Genomic DNA, 22329 nt, shown 5'->3' on the forward strand with positions numbered 1-22329 from the left:
AACAAATAGAAAAATGGAAAAAAGGTCCTTGAGAAAACTTTCATATGTTCTTCAAGGTAGACCTAATTTTCTCTCTCTATAAGTTATGAATAAAAATTTATTTTGGGGCCTTTTATATGTCCTAAGACATGGGCCTCTAAGCGTTACTCACTTAAGCAACAAAAAATGACTGATAAGTGTCTAATTAGTTTGATGAAATTTAAATTTGAGACACTTATCTAGCACACTTTTTGTATATATTGATATAATTTTGGCAAATACATTAAGAATCAAAGAGGGGCTCTTAATTTACATTATTACATGGAGTGATGAGTTTTTTATCAGATTTTCCTCTTATTTTGTAGTTTTTGAAATCTGGAGGCAAACGGCTGAGCGCCTTGAAACGGCTGAGCGCTTTCAAGGTTAAAATCAAGTTTTTGAAATCTGGAGGCAAACGGCTGAGCGCCTTGAAACGGCTGAGCGCTTTCAAGCTAGAGAGCTCAACAAATGCAGCAAAGGAGAGGCGCTCAGCCACTCTAAGGCGCTGAGCGAATTTGGCCCTGGAAGAAGGAGTGCTCTCTGTCTCCTAGGCGCTCATCGGATATGAAGCACCCAGCCCCTTGTCCTTGCTTAACAGTGAAGAATCTCCAAGGCGCTCAGCAGATTTGAACGGCTCAGCCCTTTAGGTTACTTCATGGTGAAGGATTCTTCAATCCGCTCAGCCGTTTCAAGGCGCTGAGCGGATTCATCTCTTTCCTGTTCACTCTGTTTTAATTTTATCACATATATAAGGGCAGAGGAGAGAGAAAAGACGAGCATCTGGAGCTGTACGAAGAGGAAACAGAGAAAGGGGAGAAACAAAGCACTTTGGAGCTCGTGGGGACGCGATTCTTCGAAGGATTTCTTTCTTCTTCCACCTTTCATCTTGTTATTGGGTGATTTCTTGTATTATGGAGAGCTAAGCTCTAGGGTTGGGATTGATGTAATCGTCGAACTCCTTTGTATTCCTTTTTGATTCATATATATATCATCTATTACTCTATGTCATTGATTTGTTTCTGTTCTTAATGCTTTGATAAACTGATCACTTATCTCTGATTTTGAGTTTAGAATTTGGTTGGGAAACGTTTTCTAACTCTAGACTTGGAACGAATCACCTATTAGTTTTGAGAGCCAGGGATGGTCTTGAAATTAATAGTTGCAACAAGTTCTGATTCTTAATGCAGGATATTGAACTGAATGAAGTGAGGAATCATTCATTGAGTTAAATATCTCATAATTTCTTATGCCAAGGGATTGGGTTTGAATGAAAATAAAGAACTCAATGGCAATGAGTAATGGAATCTTTAGAAAGAATCAATAGGAATGCATAGGAGGGAGATTGATGAAGTCAATTCCCGACTGTTTCTCATATCTGTTTTTCCACAAATTAAATTATCTTTTGGTTACTTAAGTTGATCAATCATCCATATCAAAATTGAATATGTGTAATTATCCAAGTTTTACATTCATAAGCATCAATTATTATAATAGAAGTCATATCTTATTACACAAGTCCCTGAGGTTCGACAACCTTTAAATTATACTACAGAGACTTGGGTGCGCTTGCCTATAAAATCAACAATGACTTGCTTAAGCTAGCCTTCATATTTTATCATAAAAGCTCTTCGATCACTCTCACTTAGACAAAAGGTGTGGCTCGCTTCAAGCGAGCTATTCACAAATTTTATAGAGCTTTTGATCTTGCTCACTTAAGTGAGAAGATAACCTTGCTTAAGTGAGCCTTCATTGTGTGGTTTGGTATGCTCTTTGTCAGGTGAAACATAGACTGGTAGCCTTCATTCTTCACTAGCATAACAATGTTAATATTAATTTTTAAGGATAAAATATTGAGTAAATATCAAACTTGGTCCTTGAAAGATGGTAGAGGTGGCCAATAGGTCCTTGAAAAATTTTGTGACATCTAGGTCCTTAAATTTTAATTTCATTATGCATGTTAGTCCTTCTATTATACTTAGTTACTAACTTTGTTAATTTTCTTGAACAGTCAGTTAAGTATTAAGTTGGTTCCTATTATCTCTTCCAGTTGGTTGTTCTCTTTTCTAATCACCTAATATAAACCATTATGTAATGTTTTAATACTTCCTAATCAACAACAAATACTTTGTGGTATTTAAATATTCTAGCTATGAGTGCTTTAGTTAAAATGGTAGGTTAAGTTTTGTAGAGTTTTCTATAGTTGAATTTTCTTGTAGGGTTTAGGATTTTAACTTGCATAACAAAGTTAAAATTTAGGAACTTATATGGTATAAAAAAACATTTTAAGGGCCTATTAGGCACGTACACCATCTTTTAGAGACCAAATTGGATGCTTACTCATAAAATTTTATAATCTTTATCATGAAGTTGGTGTGAAAATTCTACAAGTGTATAAATTTCGTCGAGTTCTAAAATTATTGAATTCATAGGAGCTACGTCTTTGGCTTATGTATTATCGCTATTTAAATAAAAATTAAAAAATTGAGAAAAGGATAATTCAAAATTAAATTTTTAACACAACTAAAGAAGATAATTCAAGAAAGTAATTAAAAATAATTCAAGATCAAGAAAAAAAGATTTAGATAATATTTTTAAGATATTCCATGACTTAAACTGGCATAGTAGTTATGTTCAATTAGACTCATTCAATTTTATCCTTTTTACCCTCTTAGAATTAATTCTACTATCGTGAATTAAATTAAGACTTGGATTCCTTAATTATATGACCAGCATGTTAGGTTCTCCTTTCAATTCTTCCTTATACATTTCTAACTATGTTAAATGGTAGCTAATCGTTAACATATATAAAGTAATAATGAAAAATCAAGGATACGCTAAAGAACCTCAAAAAAACTTAAATTAAAATAATCATTGTCAATGACTAAGACCCAATCCTACAATAAAGAACTATTCACACATGTTCATGAGCAATTCTCACAAAATACATAAAAAAAAGAAAGTAAACAAATTAGGAGAGAGAAAGACAAAAATGAATCATAGGCTACTCCAAATCTCAAACATAAATGGCTTGATGGCTTTTTCAGCCTTTATGTTTAAAACTTAGGAACTACTAAAATTTAGTGAAAAGATAGAAACATTAAAATTTGAAAATTAGAAACAAGCTAATTGGCATGCCCATGCCATTTGCAGCATTGGGTTCCTCTTATAAATCGATCTGCATGCTTGTGTTATTTGCCTTTAGTATAATATTTCTATTTTTCATTTGGGATTGAAATCACTTGTCCCATTTTCCTATCTTTAACCTTATCTCCCCAATCAAATTATGACAAATCAATTAAAATGTCTAACTCCTGTGAAAAAAATTTAACTGAATATTATCCTCATTAGGGTAACATCCTTTCATAGCTTTCTATATTCTCTCTGCATGTTGAAAGACTTGATTTATCATCTTATGTTTGCTTTTCATGAAATAATACCAATGAAAGTGGAGGGTTTCTTCAAACAACAAGGAGTTTGGTCAATTATTCAATCAAATGATATTAAGCATGTTTCCCATCTCTTCTTGAGAAGTAAGCGGGCTATTTCTTTGCAAAATTGTGCTCAATTTCATATGTGGCAATTTTGTCAAGATCTCTTCGTTAGTTGGGGAAAGAATTCGCACGAATCGAATTTTTTTGAGGAATATGTCAGGGATAAGTGGATTTGGTTAAACAATGTGTGGTTGATAAACAAGGATCAGCTCCACCATTAACATGTTATCAATCTCATACACCACACTAGAGTACTCATCTATGAATCAGAGATAGTTAATATTCATCAATATTCATATTATTCCTATTTTGCTTCCTATTTTTGTTGTTTAACATTTCACCATACCACTTTTGAAATTACTAGGATAGTCAGATGACATGACAAAGTGGAGCATGATGAATTCTCTATACTTTAATTTCGCATTTCAATTTCTTACAATGTTAACTCAAAATTGCAATTATTTCTTGGGTTTTATTGTTGATAAATATGGTTATCTATTGGATTTTCATTAATGTCTAAGATTTTGGATATTATGGTGTCACTATTTGTTTGGAAATTTCCTAGTGGATAATCAGGTTTGGCATGTGGGTGCATTCTGGTGTGACACATGATATCAAGAATATGTTATGGTGGAGAAGGTGACAATAGGAGGAAAACGAAGAAGTTACACAAACTATGCATTAATTTTTAGTAAATTATTTTCACACATGAGCTGAATATTTTAATTGATGTGTCATAATTTTATTGAGGGACAAGGTTAGAGATAGAAAAATGAGACAGGTGATTTGAATTCGCTTTCAAATAAGTCTCAAAGGTTAATATGCACTAAAAAAACACCATTTAGTACCAACATCAACCATTATAACATATGCACATAAAAAATACTTATGACATTAAAAGTTCAACAAAAGAGAAATATGCAATGAAAAGAATCAAAATAAAGACCTAAGCAATTATTTGTGTAAGTAGGTCTAATTAAAATGCTTTCTAATTATCAACTAAATATAATTCATTATAAGTTGTGAGCTTTTTATTTGAAGAGTCAAATTTTAGTTTATTTATGGTTAAACTACTTTTTAGTTTCTCAATTTATTTTATTTATTCAATTTGGTTTATCTATTGTTAAAAGAATCTAATTTGGTCCCTTAATTTTTTTAAAATAATGCAATGTGATCATTTTTATTGATATGAGACTAATAATGTTAAATTTTTATACATGTAGTGATATGTATTATTTCCTTATTGTACCACATGTACAAGAAGTTAGCACCATTAAAATTAATTAAACAAAAAAAATCACATTACACTATTTTAAAAAATTAAAAGATCAAATTGAATATTTTAATAATAAAAGAAATATATTAAACAAATTACATAAAATAAAGGAAGAAATGAGTAATTTAACCTTTATTTATCTTTTTTAAGATGTTGCTCTTACATCCTTTCCGAGTATTTATTATTGGTTGTTTCTATTAGTGATCTCCACTTTTTTTTTTTGTTTTGGTTGTGACAACTATTATACACAAAGAACAGAAGGAAAAGAAAAAAAAAGGAGTTGAATTTATTGACTGGTATCCGGAATAAAAATGATTGATTTTTATCATAGTTTAACTGGACTTGGGCCAAGCATATAAATCAAATCAAATTGATTTGAATTGACTTATTAAACTCATTGAATTGGTTTCATAAACAATGATCCTACTTACAAAGTTATCTTTTCTAAAAGAGAAGTGATAGCTACACCGTCTCAATTATACATTATACATTATATATTATCTTCTGACGTTTAAATTAACGATAATATCAAATTAATTTTTTTTAATATTAAATCAATCTATACAAATATAACTTTCAATGTTTTGAGGATTTTTCAGACCATCACTTTCGAAGGATTAAGCATTTTCCTTTCTAAACACACAACAACAAATCAAGCAAATTGTTTTTTTTTATTTCTTCATATGGAACAATGAGGCACAGCTCCTTAAAAATTCGGCTATTTTTTTTATTTTTTATTTTAAAACCATTCAAGTGGTAGGACCAAACTTTTTTATTAAAGTTCAAATTCAATTTTTTTGTCTAATTGTGTATAAATGTAAGTAATTTTGCTAGGTAATAAACTGTTTTTTTTTTTGTGTGTGTATATATATATATATATTTGTCTAAACATTTTTTATTTTTTGAAAATTGTAGAATGTTTTTTTGACAGGAAAAAAAAATCAAATCAAATAATAATAGTTAAATTTGCTCTTTTAGTAATTAAAAGTCAAATACATTTTTACTGTGTTTTTTTTTTATAAATAGTAAAAAAGGATGAAGAAAAAGTGTCTTTCATTTTACTACCAAGGAAAATCACTAGTCATATAGTAATGATGAATAAAATGCAGAATAAGAAAACTAAGCTAATATTATTTATCTATATAATTGGATGCTGAAGAAGTATATAAAGTAATAAATGTTTGATAATGGAGAGAGAAAAATAATAGTAGACCGAAACTAAATAGAATGGAGCAGAGTTGTTTTAATAACAGCATTTATGCTATGCACAAGTAACGTTATCTCTAACTTTTGCTGAGTTAATGGGATGGATTGTCATCATAGTTGGCTTATGGCTGTTTCCAATCATTTAGCCCATATTATAATCACTCTAACCACAATTTTTGTTATTCTTATTTAATTTGGTTAACATAACATTCATATATGCCTAAACTAAGCACCATCTTATCACAAAGCTAGGAATCCAGGAAACATTTGACCCCATCACACATTATTACCGGCACGTGGGAATCAATTATGCAAAAACCTCTATAGCTGGAAAAAAGAAACCAATTATGCAAAAATTAAAAATAAAAAATTTGAATCCAAACCATAGCAACCACCCATTTTACCAAGGCAGTTATCTATTCACGAGGTAAGCTTCAACATCAATTTCACCAATTAACTCCCCTCATGCTTTGCCTTGAAAGGAACTCCTTTGTCACCTTCCACTGATTTTTATTTTATTATTTTTCAATTATAATATTAATATAAAACATTCACAATTAAAAATGATGATTAGTTTTTGTTAAAAATAAATAAATATTCTCTATCTTAACATAATTTATTTCATATATAAAATTAAGGTTTGAATTCTAAATAATTTAGTTAAGAGATAGCATCAATGATCACTTTTGGATAATGGGAGTGTGAAAATTAAGATTACAACCGCAGTGTGTTGTTGTGTTGTATGTAACTTTACTGCATCTCTCACCACTCACCACTCACCACTCACCATTGACCAACCTTCCTTACCCACAAGGGATTGCTTGTCTTTGGTGTGCCAGTGGTGCAATATCCTTTATCCGCATAGTTTGTGGAAGCAACAAATTACCAAATAAGTTTTAGTTTTTTTATTCGGGAAGAACAAGCAGAACGGACCAACATTATAAAATGTAAAAAAGAAGAAAATAATAATAATAAAATAAAGATCATAGAAGGGGGGGATTTCTCTTACCTTATCAACTTGGGTACCATGATTGTAAATTTTAATGGTTGACGTTTGATGCGTGTTCCTCTGCAACTTGTCTACTACCCTTACCTTACCCATTTTGGGTGCAAATCAAAGCACTAAGCAAACACACAAGGGCTTCAGGTTGAAATTTGGACCCGGTTGGTGTTGTGTTAGCTAGGAGAGTTGCCCTAAATCACACTCAATCATATATATTCATTGTTTTCTTTTGATCTATTTGCTTGGTTCATTTGAATAACGAGACTTCAATTTCTTGTTTGTGTTTAAAACTTGTTCGTTTATATGTAAAATAAAGCAAAAGTGGTCATTTTACTTTGTTCTTTAGGTTAAAAAAAACATATGCAAGAGAGATAAAAGTGAAGGACGATTTGGAAAGTCAAAATATGTTGCCAATTTTTAAAAGACAAGACTGAGATGTGTCGTAAATTTAAGACTTACCCTTTCGCAATTCGTAAAAGTCTAACCTATTCCACAACCTTTTTTTTTTTTTTTTCTTCTTCTTCTCTCTCTTAATTAAAGTATACACTATCCAGGCTATCCACAAATAACCTAATTCGTTGGGGAAATGTTGTTACTAGAATGCACCAAATCCTTCCTTCAATTTCGCAAATTGTTTTCTGGTTAATCTTTTTTTCCTTTTATTACAATTATTGTTCAATTTTCTGACACTGTTAAAAGAAACAGGACCAGTGAAAGAACCATGTTCTGGGTAGTGGGGAACAACATCTTTTATTATTATTATTTTTTTCACCATAATCATAATTTATCATTTTAAATTTTAGTCCTTATTTCAGTTGAGATTCTTTTGAGGATAAGTTTAGTTTTGAGACTGTCTCCTTTGATTTTTTATTTTTTTTATAATTATAATTTATTTCATACTTTAGATAATTTAGTTAAAAGACATAGGTTATTAACACTTGTGTCATGTTAGTAATCGAATATATTTTTTCACACAAAATCTAACCTCTATAATTTGTTAAAATATAAGAGGAGCCAAATAAATTCTATTGCCAATGAAAAGAAAAGGTGAATAAACAAATGAGAAGAATCATATGAGAGTTAAAGATGTGTCCATGAATTTGTAAAGCTAGCAATGCCAATGAGGTTATGCACATGATGCATTGTGCACAAATGTATGTTCCTCTTCATCTACCTATTGTATTCTTCGGATGAGTGGGTGCACAAGCAATCCCTTCTGTCATTGGCACATAACCCTGCTTATTTTTTCATTTTTATATTTTAAAGTTGATGGAAAGGTGATTATTTTGTACAGCAACCACTCTTATTTTATATTAATATTTGTGCATATTCCTCCTAGTTGCTTGATTTTGCCGGTTCACCTCGAAACTCATGACACTTCCAAATTTCTTCCAATTTATCATCATCTAATTGCTCATTTTATTACATTCTATCACCATCGTCCAATTCATATGATCTTTGGTTTCTTTGACCCCAAGCAATGGTTACAGAATATCTGTTTCATTGTTTGGTTCCAAGTTCCAACCCACTTTACCTCATTTTATCAGCATTGCCATTAGAGAGAAACAACAAGTATTAGAAATAAAAAAAAAAATTAAACAAAGCATAAAACGCTGACCTTTTTTTATTTTTGGATCGGAGAATATTTATTATAATGTAACATATCATTTGAAGCATATATTATATGGATGATTCACATTGATGAGAAACTCACAAGAATGTCACTATATAAGTCTTTTAGTTTAATTTATATGCACTTTTAATAAATAAAAAAACTTGTATATAAAAAATCTAATTACCCTATCATATTAGCTAATAAATTGGATTACTAAACATACATATCAATTGATATAGAATTATTTAAGTTTGATTAGTAATATCGAACTCATGTATTAAATACATAATTATATTAAATGTTTTAAAAAAAAATCACACGTAGTAATCTTGTTTTTTTACACCACTCGTAATAATCTTATCTCAATTATATAAAATTACCTTTAGAAAAGAATACCAATAATTAAATAATCAAATCTAAGATATCTAACTAAAAAAAAAAATTACACTCAAAATATATGTTGACATAAAGTTTTGAATTGTCGAAATGGGTCAATTGGGATTGGAGAAACATCCCAAAACAATAGGGTGTGGGAGACTATCAATCATTTTCTGAAAACAAAAGGGTAAAAGAAATTTTCTTTTTTCTCTGATTTTAAAAACTTAAACTTGGAAAATGGCCAATGGGCAGTCACCGTCTTCTCTCTCCTTTGGTGTAACTTTCATACACACAAGAGGATAGATAGGAGAACCTCTCTCTCTCTGTTTCTCTCTCTAAATAAATATAAAAATAAAAAAAATGTGTATATAATTATATATACCTTGCCTGATGCAAATTCCTTTTTCTCATACACATCCATCGCTCTGTGTGATACACAACTTTCCTTCATTATATATATTTATCTGTTTGAATCAACCATAATTGTAAAGACAAAAGAAACAAAGGGAACCAAAAAAAAAAAAAAAAGAGGGCCTCTCGCCCTCTCTGCTTATTATGCCTTCTCTCAGATCTTAGATTTCATCAATTTCTCATCTGGGTTGTTGTCTTCATTTGGTAAGTTTTCTCTTCCAATGCTTTTTTGCTTTTCTTCTCCAATGACTTTCCTGCTCACTGCACTCCTTCCATGTTGATTGAAGTTTGATACTTTTTGCAATTTTGGATTATGGGTTGATCCACTTTGGATTCATTTCAGCTCCCATCCTATTAGAATTGTCTCTTTCTCACGTCTCCAACGTCATGGTTTTCTGTGAAGCCATCTGAAAAACGTAGATTTACTTTTCTGCATGTTCTGTTCCAATCAGCATTATGATGATGTGTTGTGATGTTTATTGTTTCATTGAATTATGTGTCCTATTGCTGATTAAGAAACGGGTACGAGGTTTTGTGTTGTGCTGTTCACTTGTGCCTGTGGAGATTGTTTGACAACGTGAGTTACTGATTGGATCCGATGTGTTTCTTTTTTCTGTTTCTACTTTTGGTGTATGTTTCAACGGTTGTTGGAGAAGAATTGTGCAGTTTTGAGATTTATGTTTTGGATTAAACTAAATTGTGGTTGGAAATAGGATTGATTGGAGTGTGGGGAAGTGCGGAATGGAAATGGACCCTGGCAAGCTTTTCATTGGCGGGATTTCATGGGACACAAATGAAGACCGACTCAGACAGTATTTCCAGAATTTTGGAGATGTAGTTGAAGCTGTGATCATGAAGGATCGCATCACGGGGCGTGCCCGTGGATTCGGATTTATTGTTTTTGCTGATCCTTCTGTTGCTGAGCGAGTTGTTATGGAGAAGCATGTCATAGATGGTAGAACTGTAAGTTTGTCTATAATTCTTTATGTTTATATTTCTTTGAGATATCCATGCTAGACCCTCAATCAAGAGCACTGTTCCCCAACAAAAAAGATTGAAGCAAGTGAATTCAGAAGCGTTTTGTTGTAATCTTTGCTGCATTATGTTGCAACTTTAGTTTTAGAATTAGGGACACCAATGGTTACAAATACAACATTGATTTGGCTCGGTAGAACTTTCATTACTCTCGGTTTTGGTTTACTTGCATGTTACAATTGAGTTTTAAAACTTATGGATGAGATTCAATGTAATGTGTTCTGGTGATGCAAGTTTGAGTCGTTGAGGCAACTTAAAGGTTAGTTGGAATGATAGCAATGGTTAGACAAATATGTTAGACACGAATAATTGATGCCAGAAGTTTATGGGCTTATGCAGTACGTGGCACTTCATTCTTTGAAGAGCACAAATATCATAGTTGCAAAAACCAGAGAAGTAAGAAATTTTGACCAGATACAAACTACAATTGTTATTTCAAATCACTAAGAGATTGTAATGGAAAATATGTGTTGTGGCGCATTTGGACAAGGGAAGTCTTTATTTACGGTATTATGTTTCTGTAAGCTGACAGCTACACCAAAGTCTTTATTGAAGACATACTTCCCTTGTGATTCCTAATCAAGGGTCACCAGATATTTGAGCTGCTGAATCATTTTGTGAGAAATTTTAGGGCGAAAATAGTGGAATTAATAGGAAAGGAGATAATGAAGAAATTGTGAAATTTTTTTCTCCTTCCCTTTCTTCTCCACTTCAAAAGATCAATACTTACAAGTAGAACAGAAGTAGCCTGTTAGCTTAATTTCGGGGTATAGGGATTAATATGATGAAGAAACATGGAAAAGAATATAATTTGAGTCTCAACTCTCTAATAGTGAAGTTGTTAACAAAATGTTGTGTATATGTGTTGTCCTAAGACAATATTTTTACTAAGTGATCATTCTCTTTCATAGACTGAATTTTGTTTCTGTAGTGCCCTACTTATTTATAATTTAGTCCAAGGTGTTAGCTGAGTTTTATTGCATGTGTTCCCCGTGCAGGTTGAAGCAAAGAAGGCTGTCCCTAGAGATGATCAGAATGTTCTGAACAGAAGCAACAGCAGCAGTCATGGGTCACCTGGTCCGACTCCTACCCGCACAAAGAAAATATTTGTTGGAGGTCTGGCATCCACAGTTACTGAGAGTGACTTTAAGAAGTACTTTGATCAATTTGGAACGATTACAGATGTTGTTGTGATGTATGATCATAACACTCAAAGGCCTAGAGGTTTTGGATTCATCACATACGATTCTGAGGAAGGAGTTGAGAAAGTGCTGCATAAAACTTTCCATGAACTGAATGGTAAAATGGTTGAGGTTAAGAGGGCCATTCCGAAGGAATTATCTCCAGGTCCAAGTAGAGGACAATTAGGTGGATATGTTTATGGTATAAGTAGAGTTAGTAACTTTCCTAATGGTTGCATTCAAGGATATAATCCAAACCTTGTTGGTGGGAATGGACTAAGAATAGACGGTAAGATGAGTCCCGTTACTGTTGGCCGTAGTGGATATCCTCTTTTGAGTCCTACTTATGCGACAGGACTCAACTTTGAGCCACAATTGAGCCAAAATGAAAGTGCAAACTTCACATCTAACTTTGTCTTAGGACGGGCATTGAACTCTTATAGTGCAAGTCCAAGCAGGTACAATAATGCCATAGGTTATGCTGGTTCAAGTGTTGGCAACAATTCAACCATAAGTTCTACAAATCAAAATTTGTGGGGGAATGGAAACCTTAATTATGCTACTAACCCTACAAGCTCTGATGCTTTTGTTGGTTATGGAGGTGAAAATTCAAGCATGGGTTCTTTTGGTAGTATTGGATCACTTTGGAGTTCCTCACTTGGTACTGATCAAGCTGGAACTATTGGCTCTGGATTTGGTAGGAGCAGTCTTAGTTATAGGTCTGGAGATATGATTTTAGGGTCAAAAACAGTAGGTTATGGAAAAGGCAGTGAAAGCATTGCTGCATCAGCTTCATCATTTGCTTTATCAAATGGCAGTTATGATGAAGCATACAAAGATTCTTATGAAACTGGACCATTTTATCAGGACCACACTTGGAGATCATCAGCTTCAGAACTAGAGGATTCTGACTCTCTTGGTTTTGGCCTTGAAAATGTTGTTTCAGATTTAATGAGCAAAAGCTCTGGTGACCACATTAGGGCTTACGCTGTTGCTGCTAATAGACAATCAAATAGAGGTAGAATGCATCACTTTTATCATAATTTTAAAACAAAAGAATTATTGTTTAAGGTTCTATACCCACCTTGGCAGAGCTAAATTAATTCAAGTTTAGATTTAAATTTGATTTAGGCTCAAATCAGTAAGATTACAAATGAAGATCCAGATTCTTTATTTTATATGTTTAAAAGATGATGGTTCTGTGAACTGTGGAAGAGATATTTGGCTATGCTAGCATTATAGTTAATTGTTGTTGAATTAGATTTCTTAGGGTGTGCTTCAGATTGCAATATGTAAATATAAGCCCCTAAGTTTCTTGAACTTTCAAAATGCAGTGAGATAAACTATAAGATATAACTTACCACAAAAGGGAGGGCTTGTGGGGGGGGGGGGGTGCTGACTTCCTATCATTTCGAATTACTTTATTGGATGCTTAATTAAATATATATGTTCTTTTATTTGAATCAGAAGTTATTGCAATACCAAGCTTGCACGTATTAATCCGCTGTTAAACATGTTTTTCTTCAGGAATTGCTGCCTAGGAAGATTATGCTGTGGATGTTCTAATGTTTCAGTGACGCATGTCTGGTGCAGAACATGAATGAATGTGGAAAGCAGAATTTTTATTGTTTCAAGATTGGAGATACTTTAGTGCTTCAAAAATTTCGTTAGAGCTAGTTGGTTTGGTTGTGTTCAATAACTTACAAATGCATAGAGCACTTACAAAGGCCTTTTACAAGGGTTGATTGAGCTTGAGTGAAATATAGGTTCTCTTTCTTTGTGATTTTGAGACTTGTAATCAGGTTATGGAGTTTGTCAGAAATGTCATATGATGTACACCTCCCATGACAGAACAATACACAAAAACAAGCAAACCTCCCCCTTTTTTTTTTTGTTATTTTCTTTTCCCTTTTCAAACTGTTCTTAGTCCCCTTATCATGGCAGCTGGGTTGGATCACAATGCCAGTGTCTTCTATTAATTATCCCTTGTTGTTCAGAATTTTGATTTTTCAGAACTTGTAAGAATACATGGTTGATATCTCTGTGATATCATATTATCATGGAATTCTCATCTGGGTTCCATAAAATAAGAGCTAATCCATCTCCTACACAAGGCAGTTTATTTCTTTTATTGTACAGGTATAAGCTTCCTTTAGGCATATATGATTGATGATTGATTCTCCAACTTCTGTTTTAGTAATACATGTGAATGAATGGGTACAGTTATTTCAAAAGTGAATTTTAACTTGTATCCGAACAGATTTATATGTTTTATTTAGGTCTCGCAACTTATAAATAGCTTATTTTAACTTATGTTATAAGTTTTATGACTGTTTGAGAAAATTTATAAAAATATCTTATAATAAAATGTTTTTAGTTTATTTTTATAAGTTTCCTAATATAGATGACAAGAATAGCTGATGGGAGCTTATGAAAAAACCCATTTCAAATACTAGTACTACCAGGCAAAAAATATAAAGCATGCAAGTTTTGTTTTTACCACGAGTTAAATATTTCATTTTTCCGTTTCTTCACTCATCGATGTAAATATTAACTTCTATGCAAAACAAATTATAATTATTCCTTAGTAATAAGTCTATTTATTTTTACATGTTTCCTACTTGTTCACTAAAAATATACTAACAATAAATAAAAGAACATTCTTTATGTTGCTAGTAATTTATTTTATATGTTGTTAGTAATTAATTTTTTATTTGTTTTCTTTTGTGTAGAGATGAAATTTTTATGATGATATCACATTTTTATATATTTATATTTATTTACACGTGAATGGTGAATTTTTTAAACTTATATAATTTATTTATAATATATATATATATATATGATTTTAATTTTAAAACGTTAATTTATTTTTAATTGTATTTAGATTTGTAAATACTTTAATTTTTTAAATTAGTGATAAATTTATTTTTTTTGTGGGTGGCACATATTTTTTCTTTAATTTATGATACTTAAATTTATGGTCTTAAAAGCAAAAAATAAGTAAGTTGTGACCGGTAATTTTTGTTTTAATATTTTTGTGATATATATTATGTAAGTAAATTATTTACTTAGTTTTTAAATATTAAATTTATTTTTAAATGATGGTTTAATTTTTTAAAATAAGACATCTTAAGCACTTATGTAACATTATATTCAAAAACTTAAAATTTGTGTAAACACTTAACAACATATATATTTAAATGCAAATAACTTATACAATTTTAAGCACTTACAATATAAATTCTTATATGCTCTTTTATAATAAGAACTTAATGAAAAATTCTTAAAGTTGTATGTTTAAATGAGTCTTTAGTATTTTTTTTATTATAAAAATACAAATTGAACAAGTCTTATACAGTTATACTACCTGAATCTTATGATATTGTTTTACAATTATGCATGCAAATTTCAAATAAATTATAAGTTATTTATTTATATTTTAAAAATAAATAATGTTAATATTATGAAATAGTTTTCATGAAACAAAAAAAAAGTATTTCTTTTTTCTTTTCTGAAACATTTTTTCTCTAGTAGAAATTTTATTCCTCTTATATATATTAGTGTATAAAAGGTATTTTGTGTTCCTGTGAATTATTTTAAAAAAAATTATATAATAATGGGTGATTATTAAAAGTACATACATAAAATTTACAAGAAAAAGAAAATAATTTACGAAAGAATAATTATAAAAATAAATTTTTCTAAAAATATGAATATCAAATGAAAAAAATTTCCTTTATTAATAGTACGTATTGATACTTGTTTTTGTTTTATTAGTTTGATTTGATAATTTCATGATACTTTTCACATGAAATTATTCATATCAAACAATAGTGTTCCAAAAATATATTATGCATTAAAATAAAAATTAAATAATTAATAGTTTATAATTTAAATTAATAAAATCTTATAAACTATTTAATGAGATTTTCGGATCCATTGGTGTATGAGAAGAATTTATGCTTATGAAATAAGTGATGGATAAAATATAACCCAAAACACCATCAAATGTCAAGATGGCCGAGTTGGTCTAAGGCGCCAGTTTCAGGTACTGGTCCGAAAGGGCATGGGTTCGAATCCCATTCTTGACAATATAAGTTAATGCATTTTCAATTTGAAAATAAAATTTTTCTCCTGCATTTTTGTATTCTTTTTATTTCTTTACCTTATTTTATGGACGGAGGTTCAAATCCGATCCCATTCTTGACAATGCTGTGTATTTTTAGTTCAATAAACAAAAGTTCGCTCCTACACTTTTGTGATATATATATTTTTTACCCTTTTTTTTCAAACAAAAATGGTTAGTAATACATTTAAGAGTTAATCACTTATACACTGTCAGTGTAAAGTTTTTTTTTTATACTAATAATCAATTATATCTTTTAATTTGTTATGTCATTGTTAAAAGTAAATATGTTTATATTGACATAACACAATTAAAAGATATAATTAGTTTTTGTGTAAAAAAACTTTACACTGACAGTGTATAAGTGATTAACTCTTCGTTTAATAGTATGGCAAACACAATGTCATTGCCCAGCTGTGTATTTTTAGTTCAAGTAAATGAAAATTCTCTTATTTTTTGCCTTTGTTTTATTATTTAGTGACTTGTCTTATTTGTAGCAAAAATTCATGTCTAAAAAGAAAGAAGTTTTTATGTTAGAAGTCCAGTTATTATGTATGACTGCTTCATTTTTTGATATATTGTCATAGTTTAACTTTTCAAATATATAGTTAATTGAGAAATACAATATTATCTATGTTGCATGATTTCAATTATTTTATATGATGTTATATATGCTTCAATTAAATGATTTTGACTAAAGATAGAATGACCAATTTTTGTGATATTACAATAATTAATAAATATGAATTTTATTTGTATCTAATATAAAATTAACAATGTATTTTTTTTGTGCACATTTTTATTTATTATTTTATTATAATTTAATACAGAGTTGCTTAAATAATGATATTTCACAAATAATTAAGAGAAAAATCACCCGTGCATGTGCACGGTTACTTACTAGTTTTGAGAGAAAAGTTTACATAATGAATATCAAACAAAAAATACTAAACATCCTAAAATACCACAAAAAAAAAAAAAAAAAACTAAAAGAAAGTTGTCGTTCAAGAAAATTAATCATTATCGTACATCCCCCTTGGTATATGTAAGCGGAATTAGTGGAAAACTTATTCAATATATATATGATCATAAATTGAAATAATTCATGAGTAATATTAAGTGTATGAATCTTATAGACAACTCCCCCAAAAGACAGATTGGTAGGGATTAAATTATTGTTTTAGCAGTTCAATACTGTCTAGATACAGATAGTTTGATTCTGTTTTATCTACTAGATTTTATTTTTCATTTTCTCTTGAGATGACGTAGATTTAAAAAATTAATTCGTTTGAAAGCAACTTTGAGTAGAAGTTTTGCAAGATACTTAGAGTTGATAGGCAGTAGCTTAGTGACAGAAAACGTGATAATTCAACAACTATAGTAGTGAGATCTCCTACGTTCCAAGATGCTTCAAAGTTTCGCTCAAAATAAACCAGTGCCATCTCACCAACAGATTCGCCTTTTGATGATGCAAGCAATGAACCTAATAATATATATAAAACTCAGCCCATACTTTTAAATGAAAGAAAAAAAAAAAGAGAACACCGACAACCGGTTATTCAAAACCTCAATATTTTGAAAGTGCTACCATCCAAACAAACGGCAGGACAAAACATACCTGCTCTGCCAGCTAATTGGCGATTATTAAAAGCGACAAGAAGATTTGAAAGGGGAAAAGGAAATAAAATTGAAGATGCTAGATGAGGAAAAATTGTACTGCTAAAATGATGCAATTTGTGGTGGAATTGAATTGCCATACAGATGTAACATGGAATGGAACTTCATATGGTAGCATGCAGCGGGTAAGCCGCTTCACAACAAGGACAAGTAGCCCAAGGGGACCTACACCATCCCCACCATCCCATTCATTCATGTAAACATACATGTACACAATTTTTCACTTCTCTCCTTCTGAGTTAAGATCTTCCACTAAGATAAAGCTACCCTCTAAACGGTCCTTCAACAGCTCAGATAAAGCTAACTAATCTTAAAAGGCTCATCTTAGCTGAATTTATCAGAGGCGTGCTTTACACTTTTCAGAACATAGATTAAAAAAGTTTTCCTAGAGTAAAGATCCCTCTGTCTTATTTAGAATTTTCAGTTTTATGCTGAGAAATTGTTTGCAAATCACCACAGACTTGGTCCTTACTCCTTACAGAGAATTCTCGATGCTATGCAGCTTGCTGCTTTACCGGCTTTTAGCCAAGAACATATATTTTGTTTCTGAACTCCCAAGCCAAGCATATTCCAAAAATTCATGGCAAAAAAGCATGAAATAAGGAATCAAGCGTTGCGTATGAAAAATATGTATCCATTTTCAGTGGAAACAGACGAAGTTGATCTAGCCTATGCAATACAACACTCAGCCGTATTAAATAAAACGAAACTCATGCGCTGTGTTGACCTAAAAGAAATTATGGACACAGAACATTCCTGGATTAGCAGTACAAGCTCCGTACTTTTCAACAGGAGCGCGCAAAATTAATTACCATACAATAATACAATCAGAAACCCCTTTTCACAAAACTAGGGTCATCTAAACAAAAGAAACCTAATCAACCCAAAAAAGACAATCATGTAACTCCAGGAAACACGACCAATTTGAAACGAGGGAAAGCAAACTCCCAAACCTGGCTATATCCAAACATCTAAAGGGTCAGTCTATAGCTCGCTAGAAACACGGTTCCAATTCCAACTATCACGGCCACACTGTACAAACCATCAAAAACACTATATATACAATAATAACCAATTACATTGTATAATTACCACTTTCCCAAGTAGCAATGTTATATCACTTATCTAAGAACTCGAAGTAGATGCCTCTTGTCTTGATTCCCTCAAATATCGAAGAAGCGTTTCAGCCTGCAAAACAAACAAGCCAGAAACATTAATATCCAGATCCATTCTTTAACAAACCATTAGTGCCCATATACAATTAAAAAAATACTTACATGGAATACATAATAATGCTTAAGAAAAAACTCTTGGATACAAGTTTAGAAGCTCTTTAGAAAAAGCTTTCAAATGTTCTTCTAAACTTGCAGTCAAATAGACTTACAATCAAATTAGTATTTAGTATGTGTCTGAGTGAGCATTTGCTAAAATGATTTTAAACGAAATTCCACTTGTAAAATTGATTTTGTAGTAAAACCATCTATGTTTGGATTTTTTATTCTAAAAGCAATTTAGTAGTAAATCTCAATTTCTTTTATGCAATAAAAAATCTAGTTAAAGTACTTCAACTCAAAATCAACTTTAAACCCAGAACTAACTTTTAGACTTGAAACCAAACATGTTAAAACTTACCTAAAATGTTTCAACATGATAACTCAATGTGAAACCAAAAACCCACTTAATGCAAACAAAGATTAATTGAAGTTTGATAGTATGATCGAAGAGGAGTTTAATTTGATTTGACTGACCTTGTGCTTAGCTCGAACACTTCCCGTCTGAGAAAGAGCAACGAGAGGAGGAATCCCACCCTCTCTAACAAGAAACCCTCTGTTTGAGACACTGTCAGAACAGAGCTGAAGAAGGGTCAAAACCGCAAACTCCTTCCCCTTCACAGACCCATCTTCAATAGCCTCCACAAGAGCCGCAATTCCACCTTCTTCCACAATCGCCTCCTTCCCTTCCTGAATCCCCGCCAAGCTGTTCAGCACCACCATGGCCTTCTCCGCCATGCCGCTCCCCTGCTCCGCCACCAGATCCACCAGCGGCTTCACCGCGCCGGCACTCACCGCCCTCTCCTTGTTCTGCTTCACCGAACACAGCTTATAAAGAGTTGTCAGCGCGTCCTTCTTCCCTCTGTTCGAACCGTTCAGAAGCAGCGAAACCAGCGGCGGAATCGCCCCCGACGCGCCGATCGAGCTCTTGTTCTCTTCCACCAGCGCCAGACTCAGAAGCGCGCACGCCGCGTTCTGTTTCGAAGTTTCCGTTCCTGTTTTCAGCACATAAATGAGAGACTTCACCGCTCCGGCATTGGTTATCAGCATCTTGTTGTCCTCGTGGAGAGAGAGGTTCAGCAGCGCCGTCACCGCGTGCTCCTGCGTCCACGGATCGCTGCACCGGAGCAGCGGAACGAGGACCGGCACCGCGCCGGACTCCGCGATCAGGACGCGGTTGTCGGCGCGGTTCTTCGCCAGCAGCCTCAGCTTCGCCGCCGCCGAGCGCTTCACCGCCACCGACTGCGACTGGAGGCCGTCGATGCAAATCTTCACCGTCGGCTGGAGATCCTCCGGCGAAATGCTCTCGATAATCTCCGTGGAGAAGCTCTCCCTCTGCAGGAACCCCATGCAGGGCTCGGGCTCCAGCTCCGGCGCCTCCTCGCCGCCGGCGTCGCTCTTCTGCGGCGACGGAAGCGTGGCGAGGCGCTGCAGCTCGCCGGAGATGTCGCTGCTGCAAGCGGAGAAGTCGCTGAAGGCCTGCGAGAGGTCGAGGAGGTCCTCCTCCGCCGGCGAGGATTTCCCCGATTTAGTGTTACGCGATGCGAGCTCGCCGAGGCGGAGGTCGACGACGGAGTCGGTGAGATTCTCCGACAGACACGTGGATTTCTCGGTGAAGGAGCAGGTGCTGCTGTTGTCGTCTTGGAAGAAATTGGAGCGTATTGTGCGCATGGACCTTCCGATGTGACGCTGCGATTTGGAGGAAACCGAAGAGTGATACTGATAAGCCCTCGGCAAGGGAAAACGGCTCGAATTGGAGCGAGATTCCTCCAGCGAAACCATTGTCGAAGCTTCCACGCACACAAATTTGGGATTTAGGGTTTTGTGTTTCGTGATTTTTCAGAAGTTTAGAGCTTCATAGTGGGAAAAGTAAGTGAAGGCTGCGCCAGGTTGAGGACGACGAATAATAAGGAGAAGGGGAATAACTGTTATTTTTATTTGGTATCCTGGGAGGGCTATTCTCACTGGGCGTTCAGATTTGTTGTGTGACAGTCGGTGGTGATGAGGTGGGACCCTTTTAATCGACGGTTATTGAGGCGTGGGAAGTGAGGTAGTAATAGTATGATGTGGGATCGTCGGCGTCGACCTTTTTTAACTAGAGTTCATGTGTGGTGAAATGACTGAAATGTCCTTGTGTGTTGTTTGAGTTTGGTGGCATGGGAAGATTCTGGTGCTGGGAGCTGTACGAAAAGAGTCAAATACAGTTGTCAAGTCGAAGGAACGAGTGGCACGTGTTTGCATCATGAAGCCAGGGGTTTGCACTTTACCGTGTGATCTGTATTATCTGAGTTATTTATTGCAAGTCAAAGTGGTTTTTATGGGACGTAACCGGGATATCTTGTATGGGACTGTTCCTTTACCTTATTTAACTATGACATTGTCATACATGCATTGCCAGTATACTATAATACTAATGCTATTGCATGCCCTTGCCTTCGCATCCCACATTTTTTTAAAATAAATTATGAATTATGGATTTAGATCTTTATTTATTACATTTTTAAATAGATTATTTTATTTACCCGCTTTCAAATTCATTTTTTATTGTAATTTCTTTTCAGGCTACAACTGTATCTCTCTCCACGGATAGTCCAGTGAACTCTCACTTCTATGGTGGTCCTCCTCCGTATACAGCCTTAAAATCAATGTGTTAAAAACATTAGACAATATTGGCCAAATGACAGTGTTCGGGTACCAACCACTCAATTTCTCAAGCATAGTACATGGTAAAAATTTATTCTTTACAGTAAATTAATATGTAAAGGCAAAAATTAAACAACTATTTAATGTTCATTTTAATTAAAATATTTTATACTTTTTTTATTTTTAAAAGACTTAAATCCTGAATATTGTCAAACAACTATTGAATCGATAATATGTAATTTAATTTGATGAGAAAATTAAAAAAAAAATATCTTAACTAGTAATGAATTCTAATAATATACACATTTTTCTAAAACTAAGTCTTTAATTTAATTTTAACGTAAAATAAAAAAACTAAATAAAATGTTTGAGTTTGAGTGTTATTTTAGTAGACTAAAAACAAGTGGCCAATAAACAAATGGATAAATATTCAATTGGAAATGCCTGTGCCTATGGGTGCTGCGATGGCAAATGGTTCTACTCAGTGTTTTAAAACCGGGACCGACCCGGCCGGTCGGACCGGTTGGACCGGGAACCGGTGGTCCAACCGGTTCAAATCTGAAGTTGGATCGGTTATACAGTCGACCCGTTTTAAACCGGATTGAACTGGTCAATTTTCCGGTTCAACCGGTGAACCGGTAGGTCAAACCGGTTCAACCACTTTTTTTTTCTTATTTTTTTTAAATTTTTTTAAGGGACCATAAATCACAAAAATAATAATGAAAATTGAATCTCTTAATGAAAAAGCAAGGAGTCTTATTAAATATAACAATGAGTACTTGTTCTAATATATTTGTTTGCAATATATACAACTTAAATAACTTTTATATTATATTATTAATTTTAAATTATATATTTAATAATGCAATATTTATGTAAATATTACATATATTATTTTGTGATATTAATTGCAAGCATATTATATATGTACATATTATTTATATTTTTAATTTGTATTAATATACCATTTAACATGTAATTTTTTTATGTATTTT

The 22329-nt window shown here is 32.7% G+C and overlaps 2 protein-coding genes and 1 non-coding gene across 4 annotated transcripts; 2 read left to right on the forward strand and 1 right to left on the reverse strand.

The window, feature by feature from the left end:
• The first annotated feature begins 9278 nt into the window (after positions 1–9278).
• Positions 9279–13704, forward strand: LOC109803897 (uncharacterized). 2 transcript variants are annotated; one of them, XM_020365568.3, is made up of 4 exons: positions 9279–9602; positions 10112–10361; positions 11432–12632; positions 13142–13704. In XM_020365568.3, exons 2-4 carry the CDS (start codon positions 10140–10142, stop codon positions 13153–13155), a joined length of 1437 nt encoding a protein of 478 aa, XP_020221157.1. In that variant the 5' UTR covers positions 9279–9602; positions 10112–10139; the 3' UTR covers positions 13156–13704. The 2 variants fall into 2 exon arrangements, with proteins under 2 accessions (XP_020221157.1, XP_082920660.1); XM_083064534.1 differs by lacking the exon at positions 9279–9602 and adding an exon at positions 9833–9975.
• Positions 13705–15627: 1923 nt separating this feature from the next.
• On the forward strand, positions 15628–15708 carry TRNAL-CAG (transfer RNA leucine (anticodon CAG)). Its single transcript has one exon. It is a non-coding gene; the product is annotated as a tRNA-Leu (tRNA).
• Positions 15709–18114: 2406 nt separating this feature from the next.
• Positions 18115–20614, reverse strand: LOC109803826 (uncharacterized). Its single transcript, XM_083064535.1, has 2 exons — positions 19169–20614; positions 18115–18608 (listed from the first exon to the last, which is right to left on the reverse strand). Exons 1-2 carry the CDS (start codon positions 20471–20473, stop codon positions 18546–18548), a joined length of 1368 nt encoding a protein of 455 aa, XP_082920661.1. The 5' UTR covers positions 20474–20614; the 3' UTR covers positions 18115–18545.
• Positions 20615–22329: the final 1715 nt, after the last annotated feature.

The sequence above is a fragment of the Cajanus cajan genome, chromosome 1, assembly GCF_000230855.2.
Source record: "Cajanus cajan strain Asha chromosome 1, NIPB_CcT2T_4, whole genome shotgun sequence".
Lineage (NCBI taxonomy): Eukaryota > Viridiplantae > Streptophyta > Magnoliopsida > Fabales > Fabaceae > Cajanus > Cajanus cajan.

Coding starts and splice junctions, on each gene's coding strand:
- LOC109803897 (XM_020365568.3), top strand. CDS start 10,140: ATGGAAATGGACCCTGGCAAGCTTTTCATTGGCGGGATTTCATGGGAC. Junction 10,362..11,431: donor ATGTCATAGATGGTAGAACT/GTAAGTTTGTCT, acceptor TTCCCCGTGCAG/GTTGAAGCAAAGAAGGCTGT.
- LOC109803826 (XM_083064535.1), bottom strand. CDS start 20,473: ATGGTTTCGCTGGAGGAATCTCGCTCCAATTCGAGCCGTTTTCCCTTG. Junction 18,609..19,168: donor GTGTTCGAGCTAAGCACAAG/GTCAGTCAAATC, acceptor TTTGTTTTGCAG/GCTGAAACGCTTCTTCGATA.